Source organism: Oncorhynchus mykiss, chromosome 14 (genome assembly GCF_057628025.1).
Source record: "Oncorhynchus mykiss isolate SJ-2025 chromosome 14, ASM5762802v1, whole genome shotgun sequence".
Lineage (NCBI taxonomy): Eukaryota > Metazoa > Chordata > Actinopteri > Salmoniformes > Salmonidae > Oncorhynchus > Oncorhynchus mykiss.
In genome coordinates, this window is record NC_143035.1 from 41,766,258 (window position 1) to 41,786,399 (window position 20,142).

At 42.2% G+C, this 20,142-nt stretch overlaps 1 protein-coding gene across 2 annotated transcripts in view; it reads left to right on the forward strand.

Annotated features, from left to right (window-relative positions):
- Nucleotides 1-11,596, forward strand: part of neurl1b (neuralized E3 ubiquitin protein ligase 1B) — a 44,444-nt gene extending 32,848 nt beyond the window's left edge. Inside the window, exons 4-7 of one of the 2 annotated variants that reach the window (XM_036943564.2) lie at nt 1,182-1,384; nt 4,738-5,326; nt 8,058-8,180; nt 9,024-11,596. In XM_036943564.2, the coding sequence (XP_036799459.2) occupies nt 1,182-1,384; nt 4,738-5,326; nt 8,058-8,180; nt 9,024-9,313 (1,205 nt within the window). In that variant the 3' untranslated portion in view covers nt 9,314-11,596. The remainder of the gene's footprint in view (nt 1-1,181; nt 1,385-4,737; nt 5,327-8,057; nt 8,181-9,023) is intronic. The other variant, XM_036943562.2, reaches the window with a different exon arrangement.
- Nucleotides 11,597-20,142: the final 8,546 nt, after the last annotated feature.

The window sequence follows — 20,142 nt, forward strand, 5'->3', positions numbered from 1 at the left end:
TAAACTGATAATGTCTGGGACAGTTTCTTATATAAACTGATAATGTCTGGGACAGTTTGTTATATGAACTGATCATGTCTGGGACAGTTTGTTATATAAACTGATCATGTCTGGGACAGTTTGTGTAAAAAACCCGATAATGTCTGGGTCAGTTTGTTATATAAACTGATAATGTCTGGGACAGTTTGTTATATAAACTGATAATGTCTGGGACAGTTTGTGTAAAAAACCCGATAATGTCTGGGACAGTTCAGCTTCCAATTCTAATGAAGTCTACTTCCTCACATCAGCAGTGCAGATAGGAGCCGAGTGAGACAGTTATATTAGACTGCTTCGCTTCAATAATTTAAGCCTTTAAGTGGCTCAAAGCACAAACATTCTGGGTTCACTGAAATACAGCATCTTTCTCAGCAGTGTCACGCTGCTAGACAGGCTGGGGGCTGGGCTGGGGGCTGGGCTGGGGTCTGGGCCGGGTTCTGGGCTGGGGGCTGGACTGGGGGCTGGGGTCTGGGGGCTGGGCTGGGGTCTGGGCTGGGCTGCGGGCTGGGCTGGACAGGACTGGGGGCTGGGCTGGGGGCTGGGCTGGGGGCTGGGCTGGGGGCTGGGCTGGGGTCTGGGCTGTGGTCTGGGGTCTGGGCTGGGGGCTGTGGTCTGGGCTGGGTTCTGGGCTGGGTTCTGGGCTGGGGTCTGGGCTGGGGTCTGGGCTGGGGTCTAGGCTGGGTTCTGGGTTTGAGGCTACAAAAGGAATAGTTCTCAGAACATACCAGACCATCTCCCTCACCTCTGCTATTTTCCCTCTAAAGTATGTTTGCATAGGAGTTCCTTCATTTAGAGTAACGTAAAGCAATCTCTATGGGCTTGTTATCTTCAGTCCAAAAATACTTAACATTTGACTTGACTATCATTATTCTGCTTTGCTCCAGAAGGAACGATGTTGCTAGTGAATCAGTAGTCTCTTTAATGGAACCTACTGCTCACCTACCTTATCTTGTTCTCCCCCTATCTCTCTCTCTCTATCTCTCCTTCCCCTCTCTTTCCCTCCCTCTTCCTCTCTCCCTCTCTCTGTCCCTCTCTCTTCTCTCCCGTGCTCTCCTGCCCCTCTCTCTCCTGCCCCTCTCTCTCCCTCTCCCTCTCTCTCACTCTCTCTCCTTTCCCTCTCCCCTTGCTCTCTCTCCTCCCAGAGAGCAAGTTTGCAGAGAGTGTCGGGTCCAGTTGTCTGTCTGCGGCCCGTCTCAGTGCCTACCTCCCTCAGAGCAGCCACGACTCCGCAAACTACAACAACAACCAGCTAGAGAACAACCAGGCCGCCGCGAAGATGGCCACGTTACAGCTCAACAACAAAGCCACTGCGAAGATGGCCACTGCGAACTACAGCTCAAATTCTGTAAGTTGTTTGTCTATATATTCTGTCTGTATATTGTGTTTATGGACTATATATTCTGTCTGTATATTGTGTTTATAGTCTATATATTCTGTCTGCATATTGTGTTAATTTACTATATATTCTGTCTGTATATTGTGTTTATAGTCTATATATTCTGTCTGTATATTGTGTTAATTTACTATATATTCTGTCTGTATATTGTGTTTATTGACTATATATTCTGTCTGTATATTGTGTTTATGGTCTATATATTCTGTCTGTATATTGTGTTAATTTAATATATATTCTGTCTGTATATTGTGTTAATTTACTATATATTCTGTCTGTATTTGTGTTTATGGTCTATATATTCTGTCTGTATATTGTGTTTATAGTCTATATATTCTGTCTGTATTTGTGTTTAGGGTCTATATATTCTGTCTGTATATTGTGTTAATTTACTATATATTCTGTCTGTATATTGTGTTTATGGTCTATATATTCTGTCTGTATTTGTGTTTAGGGTCTATATATTCTGTCTGTATTTGTGTTTATAGTCTATATATTCTGTCTGTATATTGTGTTTATGGTCTATATATTCCGTCTGTATTTGTGTTTAGGGTCTATATATTCTGTCTGTATATTGTGTTAATTTACTATATATTCTGTCTGTATATTGTGTTTCTGGTCTATATATTCTGTCTGTATTTGTGTTTAGGGTCTATATATTCTGTCTGTATATTGTGTTAATTTACTATATATTCTGTCTGTATATTGTGTTTATGGTCTATATATTCTGTCTGTATTTGTGTTTATAGTCTATATATTCTGTCTGTATATTGTGTTTATGGTCTATATATTCTGTCTGTATATTGTGTTAATTTACTATATATTCTGTCTGTATATTGTGTTTATGGTCTATATATTCTGTCTGTATATTGTGTTAATTTACTATATATTCTGTCTGTATATTGTGTTTATGGTCTATATATTCTGTCTGTATATTGTGTTAATTTACTATATATTCTGTCTGTATATTGTGTTTATGGTCTATATATTCTGTCTGTATATTGTGTTAATTTACTATATATTCTGTCTGTATATTGTGTTTATGGTCTATATATTCTGTCTGTATATTGTGTTAATTTAATATATATTCTGTCTGTATATTGTGTTTATAGTCTATATATCTTGTCTGTATATTGTGTTTATGGTCTATATATTCTGTCTGTATATTGTGTTAATTTAATATATATTCTGTCTGTATATTGTGTTTATAGTCTATATATTCTGTCTGTATATTGTGTTTATGGTCTATATATTCTGTCTGTATATTGTGTTAATTTAATATATATTCTGTCTGTATATTGTGTTTATAGTCTATATGTTCTGTCTGTATATTGTGTTAATTTACTATATATTCTGTCTGTATATTGTGTTTATAGTCTATATATTCTGTCTGTATATTGTGTTAATTTAATATATATTCTGTCTGTATTTGTGTTAATTTACTATATATTCTGTCTGTATATTGTGTTTATGGTCTATATATTCTGTCTGTATATTGTGTTTATGGTCTATATATTCTGTCTGTATATTGTGTTAATTTACTATATATTCTGTCTGTATATTGTGTTTATGGACTATATATTCTGTCTGCATATTGTGTTAATTTACTATATATTCTGTCTGTATATTGTGTTTATGGTCTATATATTCTGTCTGTATATTGTGTTAATGGTCTATATATTCTGTCTGTATTTGTGTTAATTTACTATATATTCTGTCTGTATATTGTGTTTATGGACTACATATTCTGTCTGCATATTGTGTTTATGGTCTATATATTCTGTCTGTATATTGTGTTTATGGTCTATATATTCTGTCTGCATATTGTGTTAATTTACTATATATTCTGTCTGTATATTGTGTTTATGGTCTATATATTCTGTCTGTATATTGTGTTAATTTACTATATATTCTGTCTGTATATTGTGTTTATGGACTACATATTCTGTCTGCATATTGTGTTTATGGTCTATATATTCTGTCTGTATATTGTGTTAATTTACTATATATTCTGTCTGTATATTGTGTTTATGGACTACATATTCTGTCTGCATATTGTGTTTATGGTCTATATATTCTGTCTGTATATTGTGTTAATTTACTATATATTCTGTCTGTATATTGTGTTTATGGACTATATATTCTGTCTGCATATTGTGTTAATTTACTATATATTCTGTCTGTATATTGTGTTTATGGTCTATATATTCTGTCTGTATATTGTGTTTATAGTCTATATATATTATTGTGGCAGCATCATCTCACCAGGTCAAATTCCTGGTGCATGTACAGTGCACTACAATTCAAAAGTTTGGGGTCACTTGACCTTGTTTTTGAAAGAAAAGCACATTTTTGGGCCATTAAAATAACATCAAATTGATCAGAAATATAGTGTAGACATTGTTAATGTTGTAAATGACTATTGTAGCTGGAAACGACAGATTTTAATGGAATATCTACATAGGCGTACAGTCCCATTATCAGCAACCATCACTCCTGTGTTCCAATGGCACGTTGTGTTAGCTAATCCAAGTGTATCATTTTAAAAGGATAATTGATCATTAGAAAACCCTTTTGCAATTATGTTAGCACAGCTGAAAACTGTTGTCCTGATTAAAGAGGCAATACAACTGGCCTTCTTTAGACTAGTTGAGTATCTGGAGCATCAGAATTTGTGGGTTCGATGTCAGGCTCAAACTGGCCAGAAACAAAACACTTTCTTCTGAAACTCATCAGTCTATTCTTGTTCTGAGAAATGAAAGCTATTCCATGCGAGAAATTCACAAGAAACTGAAGATCTTGTACAACGCTGTGTACTTCTCCCTTCACAGAACAGCGCAAACTGTCTCTAACCAGAATAGAAAGAGGAGTGGGAGGCCCCGGTGCACAACTGAGCAAGAGGACAAGTACATTAGTGTGTCTAGTTTGAGAAACAGACGCCTCACAAGTCCTCAACTGGCAGCGTCATTAAAAAAGTACCCTCAAACACCAGTCTCAACGTCAACAGTAGAGAGGTGACTCCGGGATGCTGGTTTTCTAGGCAGAGTTGCAAACAAAAAGCCACATCTCAGACTGGCCAATAAAAAGAAAAGATTAAGATGGGCAAAAGAACACAGACACTAATGTTGTCATTAACAAAATTAACAATGTCTACACTGTATTTCTGATCAATTGTATGTTATTTTATTGAACAAAAAAATTTGTTTTTTTCAAAACAAGGACATTTCTAAGTGACCCCAAACGTTTGAACGGTCGTGTAAATGTACCTGGGGAATAAATGTGTTTTTGATTCTGACACCTTACAGCTCAACAACTACAGCCAGATGATCCCCTGTTGTACCACATCTTCCTCCTCCATAACATCATCATCATCATCCGTCCCATTCTCCACCCCCCGGTTGGTCCGAGCTGGGCTCCCCTCGCCGCTCGACACCGACCTCCACTTCCATCCAGTCCATGGCCCGGACGTCATCCTGTCAGCTGACCGCTCTGCAGCGTGTATCCACTTCCTTGACTCTTCGAGGACTCTGGTGTTCTCAGATCGCCCCCTAAGGGTCAGGGAGACGCTCTACGTCGAGGTCGGTCATCTCGGCCTGCCCTACTTCGGGGCGCTCCTTTTCGGACTGACCTCCTGCGATCCGGGGTCCCTCCATGCTGGGGAACTTCCTGCCGACCCAGAGGTGCTGCTGGACAGGAAGGAGTACTGGGTGGTGTACCGCGGCTTCCCCATGCCCTGCTCCGGGGACGTTCTGTCCTTCAGCCTGACACCCAGCGGTGAGGTGCATCATGGGGTCAACGGGGCGGCCAGAGGGAGGCTGCTGTGTGTCGATTCATCACAGAAACTCTGGGCCTTCTTTACCCTGCATGGAGCGGTCAACAGACTCAGGATACTGGGTAGGTTATTCACATACACTATAAGAAATGAAATATAACATTTACATAAGTATTCAGAACCTTTACTCAGTACTTTGTTGAAGCACCTTTGGCAGCGATTACAGCCTCGAGTCTTCTTGGGTATGACGCTACGAGCTTGACACATCTGTATTTGGGGAGTTTCTCCCATTCTTCTCTGCAGATCCTCTCAACCTCTGTCAGGTTGGATGGTGAGCGTCTCTGCACAGCTCTTTTCAGGTCGATCGGGTTCAAGTCCAGGCTCTGGCTGGGCCACTCAAGGACATTCAGAGACTTGTCCCGAAGCCGCTCCTGCGTTGTCTTGGCTTTGTGCTTTGGGTCGTTGTCATGTGCCTTTTACTGAGGACTGGCTTCCGTCTGGCCACTCTACCATAAAGGCCTGATTGGTGGAGTGCTGCAAAGATGGTTGTCCTTCTGGAAGGTTCTCCCATCTCCACAGAGGAACTCTGGAGCTCTGTCAGAGTGACCATCGGGTTCTTGGTCACCTCCTTGACCAAGGCCCTTCTCCCCCGATTGCTCAGTTTGGCCAGGCGGCCATCTTTAGGAAGAGTCTTGGTGGTTCCAAACTTCTTCAATTTAAGAATGATTGAGGGCGCTGTCTTCTTGGGGACCTTCAATGCTGCAGAAATATTTTGGTACCCTTCCCCAGATCTGTGCCTCGACACAATCATGTCTCGAAGCTCTACGGATAATTCCTTCGACCTCATGGCTTGGTTTTTGCTGTTACATTCACTCTCAACTGTGCGACCTTCTATAGACAGGTGTGTGCCTTTCCAAATCATGTCCAATCAATTGAATTTACCACAGGTGGACTCCAATCAAGTTGTAGAAACATCTCAAGAATGATCAATGGAAACAGGATGCGCCTGAGCTCAATTTTGAGTCTTATTAGCAAAGGATCTGAATATTTATGTAAATAAGGTATTTAAAAAGAATTGTTCAAATTTCTAAAACCCTGTTATTACTGTCATTATGGGGTATTGTGATGTCACTATGGGGTATTGTGATGTCATTATGGGGTATTGTGATGTCATTATGGGGTATTGTGTGTAGATTGATGAGGATTTTTTATTTATTTAATCCATTTTAGAATATGGCTGGAACGTAACAACATTTGGAAAAAGTCCAAGTTGTCTGAATTCTTCCGAAGGCACTGCATACTATATCATATAGATACTGTATATAAATACTCATCACAGACACTCTGGGCATTCTTTACCCTGCATGGAGACATCAACAGACTCAGCCCTGCAATGTTTTCAGTATATCAGCAGAAATCCTATACCATTACTGAATGCTTGTACCGTATGGGCTATGTAATGGTCAGAAAGTGTACCAGTACGCAGTAGTCACACCCTCAGCTTCCTGGTTTCCAACAATCCCTTCAGTTCCCAGTTCTTTTTCATTCTTTCCCAGACCCAGAGGAATGCTGGTGCGTAGTGATGACGCTCCCATGGTCCTCTCTGTTCCCCTCTGGGTTATTTTAGGATGTGACTTATCTGCTCTCTCCCACCAACTGCTCCCTTATAAACCCCCCCCCCCCCTCTCTCTCCCTCTTTCTCTCGCTCGGTCAGCCCAGCCGACCACCCAGATTAATTACAGCTCCCTAGGGGCTTTATAACACTGTACACATTACTCCAATAAAACTATTTTCCTTTAAAATGTTTGAAATCTAGCTGTCTGATTACGTAATAACATATCTGATGTAGTGTTGTTAGCTATTGTATGACTTACTGAACAGGTTATTTATGTGATGTAATGCCTTACTGTTGTAGTTTTATGGCTATCGCTGTTCGCCATAACAATGTTTATCAGTGATGACCACCTCGTAAACGCTCATCACCCACGATGCAGTTCACCATTCTGTCATCGCTCTGTTTGCTGTTCTGTACCATCAGAGATTGCAACACACTGTTTTATAGCTGTACTGAGATTAGGTCTCAATTGAAAAAGAGATGTAACTCTCTCTTCTAACCAAACTAGGATATAAAAACAGTCTGTATTTCTTTCCTTCTCTTGAAAAAAAGAGATTTAATAATCTTGCAAAAAGTCTAAAGTTGTTAAAGTAGAACGTAACGTGTGTTTGTGTCACAGAGACAAAGATTACATTATAGCGAGAGACAGAGACATTATAGCGAGAGACAGAGACATTATAGCGAGAGCAGAGACATTATAGCGAGAGACAGAGACATTATAGCAAGAGACAGAGACATTATAGCAAGAGACAGAGATATCATAGCGAGAAACAGACATTATAGCGGGAGACAGAGACATTTTAGCGAGAGACAGAGACATTATAGCGAGAGACAGAGACATTATAGCAAGAGACAGAGATATCATAGCGAGAAACAGACATTATAGCGGGAGACAGAGACATTTTAGCGAGAGACAGAGACATTATATTAGCGGGAGACAGAGACATTTTAGCGAGAGACAGAGACATTATAGCGAGAGCAGAGACATTATAGCGAGAGACAGAGACATTATAGCGAGAGACAGAGACATTATAGCGAGAGACAGAGACCTTATAGCGAGAGACAGAGACATTATAGCGAGAGACAGAGACATTATAGCGAGAGACAGAGACATTATAGTGAGAGACAGAGATATTATAGCGAGAGACAGAGATATCATAGCGTGCTTGACATTGAAAGGTAATTTCCCACTGTGGAGCGATATTAACTGCGTGTGTGTCTCTGTCGCTGTGTTCCAGGCACGCTCCAGTCCAGCCCTTCCTTCCTTTCCTCCCAGACCAGTAGTAGCAGTAGTAGTCCAGACGACAGTGATTCTGACCTGGCCTTCAGCGTCAACAGATCCTCCTCCGAGTCCTCCCTGGGTTAGTTACACGCACGTGACCACACACACATGACTTTGAAGGCTCTATCGTAGCTGTTATAAACTGACTTCATGAAGGCTCTATAGTAGCTGTTATAAACTGACTTCATGAAGGCTCTATGTAGCTGTTATAAACTTGATTTATGAAGGCTCTATAGTAGCTGTTATAAACTGATTTTATGAAGGCTCTATAGTAGCTGTTATGAACTGACTTCATTAAGGCTCTATAGTAGCTGTTATAAACTGACTTCATTAAGGCTCTATAGTAGCTGTTATAAACTGATTTTATGAAGGCTCTATAGTAGCTGTTATAAACTGACTTCATGAAGGCTCTATGTAGCTGTTATAAACTTGATTTATGAAGGCTCTATAGTATCTGTTATAAACTGACTTCATGAAGGCTCTATAGTATCTGTTATAAACGGACTTCATGAAGGCTCTATAGTATCTGTTATAAACAGACTTTATGAAGGCTCTATAGTAGCTGTTATAAAACTGGCTTTATGAAGGCTCTATAGTAGCTGTTATAAACTGACTTCATGAAGGCTCTATGTAGCTGTTATAAACTGACTTTATGAAGGCTCTATAGTAGCTGTTATAAACTGACTTCATGAAGGCTCTATAGTAGCTGTTATAAACTGACTTTATGAAGGCTCTATAGTAGCTGTTATAAACTGACTTTATGAAGGCTCTATAGTAGCTGTTATAAACTGACTTCATGAAGGCTCTATAGTAGCTGTTATAAAACTCAACAAGTTGCTGTTCATTTGAAGTAGTTATGTAAAAATGTTTCCCAGGGCCTCCTCTCATTCTAACACCTCTCCTATCTCCATCTCCTCCTCAGTGACGGCCCCCAGCTCCCCTCTCAGCCCCCCTGTCTCCCCCACGCTGTCTCCCCCACCCTGTCTCCCCCACACTGTCTCCCCCACCCTGTCTGCCCCAGAGCTGCCTTCTGGTGGTAAGAACGGGGAGTGCACCGTCTGTTTCGACCAGGAAGTGGACACAGTCATCTACACCTGCGGTCACATGTGTCTGTGTAACAACTGTGGGCTAAAGCTGAAGAGACAAGTGAATGCCTGCTGTCCTATCTGCCGCAGGCCCATTAAAGACGTCATCAAGACATACAGACCATGAGAGGACTGGGACATTACTGGGACATTACTGCCGCAGGCCCATTAAAGACGTCATCAAGACATACAGACCATGAGAGGACTGGGACATTACTGCCGCAGGCCCATTAAAGACGTCATCAAGACATACAGACCATGAGAGGACTGGGACATTACTGCCGCAGGCCCATTAAAGACGTCATCAAGACATACAGACCATGAGAGGACTGGGACATTACTGCAGCAGGCCCATTAAAGACGTCATCAAGACATACAGACCATGAGAGGACTGGGACATTACTGGGACATTACTGCAGCAGGCCTATTAAAGACATCATCAAGACATACAGACCATGATGTCTGGGACATTACTGGGACATTACTGCAGCAGGCCTATTAAAGACATCATCAAGACATACAGACCATGAGAGGACTGGGACGTTACTGGGACATTACTGCAGCAGGCCTATTAAAGACATCATCAAGACATACAGACCATGAGAGGACTGGGACATTACTGGGACATTACTGCAGCAGGCCCATTAAAGACGTCATCAAGACATACAGACCATGAGAGGACTGGGACATTACTGGGACAGTACTGCAGCAGGCCTATTAAAGACATCATCAAGACATACAGACCATGATGTCTGGGACATTACTGCAGCAGGCCTATTAAAGACATCATCAAGACATACAGACCATGATGTCTGGGACATTACTGGGACATTACTGCAGCAGGCCCATTAAAGACGTCCCATTAAAGCCATCATCAAGACATACAGACCATGATGTCTGGGACATTACTGCAGCAGACATTGTCTAGAGCAGGGATATTCAACTCTGACCCTACGAGATCTGGAGTACTGCTGGTTTCCTGTTCTACGTGATGATTCATTTCACACCTGAGGTCCCAGGTCTATATCAGTCCTTGATTAGAGGGGAATATTTCTTTTTAAAGCAGTGAAACTGGCTTTGAGGTCCAGATGTATATTTGAAGGCTATAGAGACAGACTGGACACCATTTCAACAGGCTCATCAAGGTCATCATTAAGCCTGACCATCCATGAGAGGACAAACTACTGGGACAGGGCTCTGTCTGCACCCCAGAGACGTCTCTTACCAAACTGGACACTCTACACTACGGCAGGTCCATCACGGACCTCCCACATCAAGACATATTGGCCCTGATAGACTGGACACACTATGGCAGGTCCATCACGGACCTCCCACATCAAGACATATTGGCCCCGATAGACTGGACACACTGCAGCAGGTCCATCACGGACCTCCCACATCAAGACATATTGGCCCTGATAGACTGGACACACTGCAGCAGTCAGGCAGGGCCTTGAAAGAGCAGGCAGAGTCTACCCGAGACTCTCTCTCTCTCTACTCGAGACTCTCTCTCTCTACCCGAGACTCTCTCTCTCTCTCTACCCGAGACTCTCTCTCTCTCTCTACCCGAGACTCTCTCTCTCTCTACTCGAGACTCTCTCTCTCTCTCTACCCGAGACTCTCTCTCTCTCTACCCGAGACTCTCTCTCTCTCTCTCTACCCGAGACTCTCTCTCTCTCTACCCGAGACTCTCTCTCTCTCTCTCTCTACCCGAGACTCTCTCTCTCTCTCTCTACCCGAGACTCTCTCTCTCTCTACCCGAGACTCTCTCTCTCTCTCTCTACCCGGGACTCTCTCTCTCTCTACCCGAGACTCTCTCTCTCTCTACCCGAGACTCTCTCTCTCTCTCTCTCTACCCGAGACTCTCTCTCTCTCTCTCTCTCTCTCTCTCTCTCTACCCGAGACTCTCTCTCTCTCTCTCTCTCTCTCTCTCTCTCTCTCTACCCGAGACTCTCTCTCTCTCTCTACCTGAGACTCTCTCTACCATAGCTGAGGGCGGCAGGGCTTTCTTTTCCTGTTTGTCTGCCTGTCACATGGTTTTCTGACTGTGTGGTTTTAACCCTTCACGTGTTGGAAGGACAGCTGAGGGGACTCTTCTGTGAGTCACCACTCTGCCAAATACCTTCTATCTTTGTGCCTTAGACAATGTTTGTCAAATGTCTTCATGTCCAAGTTCTAAATATGATGACAATGCTATTTGTAAATGAAGGTGTTGTGGAATTAATGAAGAAGCACATTGGTCACTGCAGACAGCTTATGCAAAATAAAAGGAGACTGTTTATGTAATGTTTCTAAATGAGAAAAATATATAACCTTATGTTGGCGAATTGTTCAGGGCTTTTTACTATGAAGAGAAAGATGTTTGAACAAGACATGCAGAGTGTTATTAAATGAAACGTGCTGTACAGAGTATACAGATGTCTCCTTATAGTGCACTACGCTGGTCTAAAGTAGCACACTAAAAATAGGGAATAGGGTTCCATAGGTCCCTGGTCTAAAGTAGCACACTATATAGGGAATAGGGTGCCATTTGGGACACAGGCTTGTTCTGTGGTGTGCTAGAATGTAAATGTGATTTCTGGTGTATTCAGGTGTTCTCTCTGGCCCCGTTTATACCTGGTGGTTTGTTCTGATCTCTCTGGCCCCGTTTATACCTGGTGGTTTGTTCTGATCTCTCTGGCCCCGTTTATACCTGGTGGTTTGTTCTGATCTCTCTGGCCCCGTTTATACCTGGTGGTTTGTTCTGATCTCTCTGGCCCCGTTTATACCTGGTGGTTTGTTCTGATCTCTCTGGCCCCGTTTATACCTGGTGGTTTGTTCTGATCTGCTCTACATTCTGATTGTGCCCATATTTACAGAAATATGTCTACACAAAGTATTAAAAGTGTCTGTTATCCATCCACTGTCTGCATTGTGACCACATTTCCTGGTCCCTTCATTTAGGCAAATTGTTTCAAAGCTATTCTTTCAAAATAATATTTATTTATTGCAAGACACAAATGTAATCAATCAATGGTGCCACATGTCAATGATTTTAGGGGCCTATAATATTTATGATTTAAATGTTTTTTCTGTCCAGATCTGTCTACACTTGTACAATATCCAGACACAATGTGTGTCTGACTACCTCTAGAGGTGATCAGGAAGATCTGATCACAATGTGTCCTTTGTTTTGTCTACATCGGTCCAAAAAGAAATGTGGACACAATCAGAATGTGGACAAGATCAGGACAAAGGACGCATGTTAGAACCAGATATAAACAGGGCTTCTGTGAGAGGAACGAGTGAATCCACCCCTAGGGGGCAGCCTCTGCATTGACAAGTGATAACCATCCTAAGTCAAGAGACATCACTTAGTCAATCACAACATTTCACTTGACCTCTTGTATTTTAAAGAACATCGTTTTCCATTCCCGCTGTACCTTTGTAGAAATCTTAACGACTAAACAACAACCAGACGTCATGGTTTCTGCAGAACCAGTTCCTCCACATTTCCGCCTGTCATCCTGAACCTTCCAGTTGACGAGGAAACAACACAACTTTCCAGGTTGAAGCTCACTGGACGCAGTAACAAGAAGACTGTATAAAATGTTTTTAAATGAGGAACATAGCTATGTTTGGCTTATTTTTCAGGGCGTTTCACTATGAAAATACAATGCCACCAGAAAGTATTCATACCCCTTGACTTATTCCATGTTTTGTAACAGTCTGAATTCCAAATTGATTTGAGGCTGGTGAGAGGGGAGGACAGCTCATAATAATGTCTGGAATGGAGCAAACGAAACACATGTTAATTACGTTGCAGCATCACAATGAGCCATTAAAGTGCCAGCAGCAATACCGGAGTAGAACAGAGCAGGGGGGAGAGTAGCAGAGATTATGTACAGGTCTGTAAGTAGAGATGCTGAATAGGTCTGTAAGTAGAGATGCTGAATAGGTCTGTAAGTAGAGATGCTGTATAGGTCTGTAAGTAGAGATGCTGAATAGGTCTGTAAGTAGAGATGCTGTATAGGTCTATAGGTAGAGATGCTGTATCGGTCTGTAGGTAGAGATGCTGTATTGGTCTGTAAGTAGAGATGCTGAATAGGTCTGTAAGTAGAGATGCTGTATAGGTCTATAGGTAGAGATGCTGTATCGGTCTGTAGGTAGAGATGCTGTATCGGTCTGTAAGTAGAGATGCTGAATAGGTCTGTAAGTAGAGATGCTGTATAGGTCTATAGGTAGAGATGCTGTATAGGTCTGTAGGTAGAGATGCTGTATCGGTCTGTAAGTAGAGATGCTGTATAGGTCTATAGGTAGAGATGCTGTATAGGTCTGTAGGTAGAGATGCTGTATCGGTCTGTAGGTAGAGATGCTGTATAGGTCTATAGGTAGAGATGCTGTATAGGTCTGTAGGTAGAGATGCTGTATAGGTCTATAGGTAGAGATGCTGTATCGGTCTGTAGGTATAGATGCTGTATAGGTCTGTATGTAGAGATGCTGTATCGGTCTGTAGGTAGAGATGCTGTATAGGTCTGTAGGTAGAGATGCTGTATAGGTCTGTAGGTAGAGATGCTGTATAGGTCTGTAGGTAGAGATGCTGTATAGGTCTATAGGTAGAGACGCTGTATCTGTCCGTAGGTAGAGATGCTGTATCGGTCTGTAAGTAGAGATGCTGTATAGGTCTGTAGGTAGAGATGCTGTATAGGTCTATAGGTAGAGACGCTGTATCGGTCTGTAAGTAGAGATGCTGTATAGGTCTGTAGGCAGAGATGATGTATAGGTCTATAGGTAGAGATGCTGTATAGGTCTGTAGGTATAGATGCTGTATCTGTCTGTAGGTAGAGATGCTGTATAGTTGTGTAGGTAGAGATGCTGTATAGGTCTATAGGTAGAGATGCTGCATAGGTCTGTAGGTAGAGATGATGTATAGGTATATAGGTAGAGATGCTGTATAGGTCTGTAGGTATAGATGCTGTATCTGTCTGTAGGTAGAGATGCTGTATAGTTGTGTAGGTAGAGATGCTTTATAGGTCTTTAGGTAGAGATGCTGTATAGGTATGTAGGTAGAGATGCTGTATAGGCCTGTAGATAAAGATGCAGTATAGGTCTGTAGGTAGAGATGCTGTATAGGTCTGTAGGTAGAGATGCTGTATAGGTCTGTAGGCAGAGACGCTGTATCGGTCTATAGGTAGAGATGCTGTATAGGTCTGTAGGTAGAGATGCTGTATTGGTCTGCAGGTAGAGATGCTGTATCTGTCTGTAGGTAGAGATGCTGTATCGGTCTGTAGGTAGAGATGCTGTATAGTTCTGTAGATAGAGATGCTGTATAGGTCTGTAGGTAGAGATGCTGTATCGGTCTGTAAGTAGAGATGCTGAATAGGTCTGTAAGTAGAGATGCTGTATAGGTCTATAGGTAGAGATGCTGTATAGGTCTGTAGGTAGAGATGCTGTATCGGTCTGTAAGTAGAGATGCTGTATAGGTCTATAGGTAGAGATGCTGTATAGGTCTGTAGGTAGAGATGCTGTATCGGTCTGTAGGTAGAGATGCTGTATAGGTCTATAGGTAGAGATGCTGTATAGGTCTATAGGTAGAGACGCTGTATCTGTCCGTAGGTAGAGATGCTGTATCGGTCTGTAAGTAGAGATGCTGAATAGGTCTGTAGGTAGAAATGCTGTATAGGTCTATAGGTAGAGACTCTGTATCGTTCTGTAAGTAGAGATGCTGTATAGGTCTGTAGGCAGAGATGATGTATAGGTCTATAGGTAGAGATGCTGTATAGGTCTATAGGTAGAGATGCGGTATAGGTCTGTAGGTAGAGATGCTGTATAGGTCTGTAAGTAGAGATGCAGTATAGGTCTGTAGGTAGAGATGCTGTATAGTTCTGTAGGTAGAGATGCTGTATAGGTCTGTAGGTAGAGATGCTGTATAGGTCTGTAAGTAGAGATGCTGAATAGGTCTGTAAGTAGAGATGCTGTATAGGTCTATAGGTAGAGATGCTTTATAGGTCTGTAGGTAGAGATGCTGTATCGGTCTGTAGGTAGAGATGCTGTATAGGTCTGTAGGTAGAGATGCTGTATAGGTCTATAGGTAGAGATGCTGTATAGGTCTGTAGGTAGAGATGCTGTATAGGTCTATAGGTAGAGATGCTGTATAGGTCTGTAGGTATAGATGCTGTATCTGTCTGTAGGTAGAGATGCTGTATAGTTGTGTAGGTAGAGATGCTGTATAGGTCTGTAGGTAGAGACGCTCTATCGGTCTGTAGGTAGAGATGCTGTATAGGTCTATAGGTAGAGATGCTGTATAGGTCTGTAGGTAGAGACGCTGTATCGGTCTGTAAGTAGAGATGCTGTATAGGTCTGTAGGCAGAGATGATGTATAGGTCTATAGGTAGAGATGCTGCATAGGTCTATAGGTAGAGATGCGGTATAGGTCTGTAGGTAGAGATGCTGTATAGGTCTGTAAGTAGATATGCTGTATAGGTCTGTAGGTAGAGATGCTGTAAAGTTCTGTAGGTAGAGATGCTGTATAGGTCTGTAGGTAGAGATGCTGTATAGGTCTGTAAGTAGAGATGTTGAATAGGTCTGTAAGTAGAGATGCTGTATAGGTCTGTAGGTAGAGATGCTGTATAGGTCTGTAGGTAGAGATGCTGTATCGGTCTGTAGGTAGAGATGCTGTATAGGTCTGTAGGTAGAGATGCTGTATAGGTCTATAGGTAGAGATGCTGTATAGGTCTGTAGGTAGAGATGCTGTATAGGTCTATAGGTAGAGATGCTGTATAGGTCTGTAGGTATAGATGCTGTATCTGTCTGTAGGTAGAGATGCTGTATAGTTGTGTAGGTAGAGATGCTGTATAGGTATGTAGGTAGAGACGCTGTATCGGTCTGTAGGTAGAGATGCTGTATAGGTCCATAGGTAGAGATGCTGTATAGGTCTGTAGGTAGAGATGCTGTATAGGTCTATAGGTAGAGATGCTGTATAGGTCTGTAGGTAGAGATGCTGTATAGGTCTGTAGGTAGAGATGCTGTATAGGTCTGTAGGTAGAGACGCTCTATCGGTCTGTAGGTAGAGATGCTGTATAGGTCTATAGGTAGAGATGCTGTATAGGTCTGTAGGTAGTGATGCTGTATAGGTCTGTAAGTAGAGATGCTGAATAGGTCTGTAAGTAGATGCTGTATAGGTCTGTAGGTAGAGATGCTGTATAGGTCTGTAGGTAGAGATGCTGTATCGGTCTGTAGGTAGAGATGCTGTATAGGTCTGTAGGTAGAGATGCTGTATAGGTCTATAGGTAGAGATGCTGTATAGGTCTGTAGGTAGAGATGCTGTATAGGTCTATAGGTAGAGATGCTGTATAGGTCTGTAGGTATAGATGCTGTATCTGTCTGTAGGTAGAGATGCTGTATTGTTGTGTAGGTAGAGATGCTGTATAGGTCTGTAGGTAGAGACGCTGTATCGGTCTGTAGGTAGAGATGCTGTATAGGTCTATAGGTAGAGATGCTGCATAGGTCTGTAGGTAGAGATGCTGTATAGGTATATAGGTAGAGATGCTGTATAGGTCTGTAGGTATAGATGCTGTATCTGTCTGTAGGTAGAGATGCTGTATAGTTGTGTAGGTAGAGATGCTGTATAGGTATGTAGGTAGAGATGCTGTATAGGCCTGTAGATAAAGATGCTGTAAGGTCTGTAGGTAGAGATGCTGTATAGGTCTGTAGGTAGAGATGCTGTATAGGTCTGTAGGTAGAGATGCTGTATAGGTCTGTAGGTAGAGATGCTGTATAGGTCTGTAAGTAGAGATGCAGTATAGGTCTGTAGGTAGAGATGCTGTATCGGTCTGTAGGTAGAGATGCTGTATAGGTCTGTAGGTAGAGATGCTGTATAGGTCTGTAGGTAGAGATGCTGTATAGGTCTATAGGTAGAGATGCTGTATAGGTCTGTAGGTAGAGATGCTGTATAGGTCTGTAGGTAGAGACGCTCTATCGGTCTATAGGTAGAGATGCTGTATAGGTCTATAGGTAGAGATGCTGTATAGGTCTGTAGGTAGAGACGCTGTATCGGTCTGTAAGTAGAGATGCTGTATAGGTCTGTAGGCAGAGATGATGTATAGGTCTATAGGTAGAGATGCTGTATAGGTCTATAGGTAGAGATGCGGTATAGGTCTGTAGGTAGAGATGCTGTATAGGTCTGTAAGTAGAGATGCTGTATAGGTCTGTAGGTAGAGATGCTGTAAAGTTCTGTAGGTAGAGATGCTGTATAGGTCTGTAGGTAGAGATGCTGTATAGGTCTGTAAGTAGAGATGTTGAATAGGTCTGTAAGTAGAGATGCTGTATAGGTCTGTAGGTAGAGATGCTCTATCTGTCTGTAGGTAAAGATGCTGTATAGGTCTGTAGGTAGAGATGCTGTATAGGTATGTAAGTAGAGATGCTGTATAGGTCTGTAGGTAGAGATGCTGTATAGTTCTGTAGGTAGAGATGCTGTATAGGTCTGTAGGTAGTGATGCTGTATAGGTCTGTAAGTAGAGATGCTGAATAGGTCTGTAAGTAGATGCTGTATAGGTCTGTAGGTAGAGATGCTGTATAGGTCTGTAGGTAGAGATGCTGTATCGGTCTGTAGGTAGAGATGCTGTATAGGTCTGTAAGTAGATGCTGTATAGGTCTGTAGGTAGAGATGCTGTATAGGTCTGTAGGTAGAGATGCTGTATCGGTCTGTAGGTAGAGATGCTGTATAGGTCTGTAGGTAGAGATGCTGTATAGGTCTATAGGTAGAGATGCTGTATAGGTCTGTAGGTAGAGATGCTGTATAGGTCTATAGGTAGAGATGCTGTATAGGTCTGTAGGTATAGATGCTGTATCTGTCTGTAGGTAGAGATGCTGTATTGTTGTGTAGGTAGAGATGCTGTATCTGTCTGTAGGTAGAGATGCTGTATTGTTGTGTAGGTAGAGATGCTGTATAGGTCTGTAGGTAGAGACGCTGTATCGGTCTGTAGGTAGAGATGCTGTATAGGTCTATAGGTAGAGATGCTGCATAGGTCTGTAGGTAGAGATGCTGTATAGGTATATAGGTAGAGATGCTGTATAGGTCTGTAGGTATAGATGCTGTATCTGTCTGTAGGTAGAGATGCTGTATAGTTGTGTAGGTAGAGATGCTGTATAGGTATGTAGGTAGAGATGCTGTATAGGCCTGTAGATAAAGATGCTGTATAGGTCTGTAGGTAGAGATGCTGTATAGGTCTGTAGGTAGAGATGCTGTATAGGTCTGTAGGTAGAGATGCTGTATAGGTCTGTAGGTAGAGATGCTGTATAGGTCTGTAAGTAGAGATGCAGTATAGGTCTGTAGGTAGAGATGCTGTATCGGTCTGTAGGTAGAGATGCTGTATAGGTCTGTAGGTAGAGATGCTGTATAGGTCTGTAGGTAGAGATGCTGTATAGGTCTATAGGTAGAGATGCTGTATAGGTCTGTAGGTAGAGATGCTGTATAGGTCTGTAGGTAGAGACGCTCTATCGGTCTGTAGGTAGAGATGCTGTATAGGTCTATAGGTAGAGATGCTGTATAGGTCTGTAGGTAGAGACGCTGTATCGGTCTGTAAGTAGAGATGCTGTATAGGTCTGTAGGCAGAGATGATGTATAGGTCTATAGGTAGAGATGCTGTATAGGTCTGTAAGTAGAGATGCTGTATAGGTCTGTAGGTAGAGATGCTGTAAAGTTCTGTAGGTAGAGATGCTGTATAGGTCTGTAGGTAGAGATGCTGTATAGGTCTGTAAGTAGAGATGTTGAATAGGTCTGTAAGTAGAGATGCTGTATAGGTCTGTAGGTAGAGATGCTCTATCTGTCTGTAGGTAAAGATGCTGTATAGGTCTGTAGGTAGAGATGCTGTATAGGTATGTAAGTAGAGATGCTGTATAGGTCTGTAGGTAGAGATGCTGTATAGTTCTGTAGGTAGAGATGCTGTATAGGTCTGTAGGTAGTGATGCTGTATAGGTCTGTAAGTAGAGATGCTGAATAGGTCTGTAAGTAGATGCTGTATAGGTCTGTAGGTAGAGATGCTGTATAGGTCTGTAGGTAGAGATGCTGTATCGGTCTGTAGGTAGAGATGCTGTATAGGTCTGTAGGTAGAGATGCTGTATAGGTCTATAGGTAGAGATGCTGTATAGGTCTGTAGGTAGAGATGCTGTATACGTCTATAGGTAGAGATGCTGTATAGGTCTGTAGGTATAGATGCTGTATCGGTCTGTAGGTAGAGATGCTGTATAGGTCTATAGGTAGAGATGCTGCATAGGTCTGTAGGTAGAGATGCTGTATAGGTATATAGGTAGAGATGCTGTATAGGTCTGTAGGTATAGATGCTGTATCTGTCTGTAGGTAGAGATGCTGTATAGTTGTGTAGGTAGAGATGCTGTATAGGTATGTAGGTAGAGATGCTGTATTGTTGTGTAGGTAGAGATGCTGTATAGGTCTGTAGGTAGAGACGCTGTATCGGTCTGTAGGTAGAGATGCTGTATAGGTCTATAGGTAGAGATGCTGCATAGGTCTGTAGGTAGAGATGCTGTATAGGTATATAGGTAGAGATGCTGTATAGGTCTGTAGGTATAGATGCTGTATCTGTCTGTAGGTAGAGATGCTGTATAGTTGTGTAGGTAGAGATGCTGTATAGGTATGTAGGTAGAGATGCTGTATAGGCCTGTAGATAAAGATGCTGTATAGGTCTGTAGGTAGAGATGCTGTATAGGTCTGTAGGTAGAGATGCTGTATAGGTCTGTAGGCAGAGACGCGGTATCGGTCTATAGGTAGAGATGCTGTATAGGTCTGTAGGTAGAGATGCTGTATTGGTCTGCAGGTAGAGATGCTGTATCTGTCTGTAGGTAGAGATGCTGTATCGGTCTGTAGGTAGAGATGCTGTATAGTTCTGTAGATAGAGATGCTGTATAGTTGTGTAGGTAGAGATGCTGTATCGGTCTGTAAGTAGAGATGCTGAATAGGTC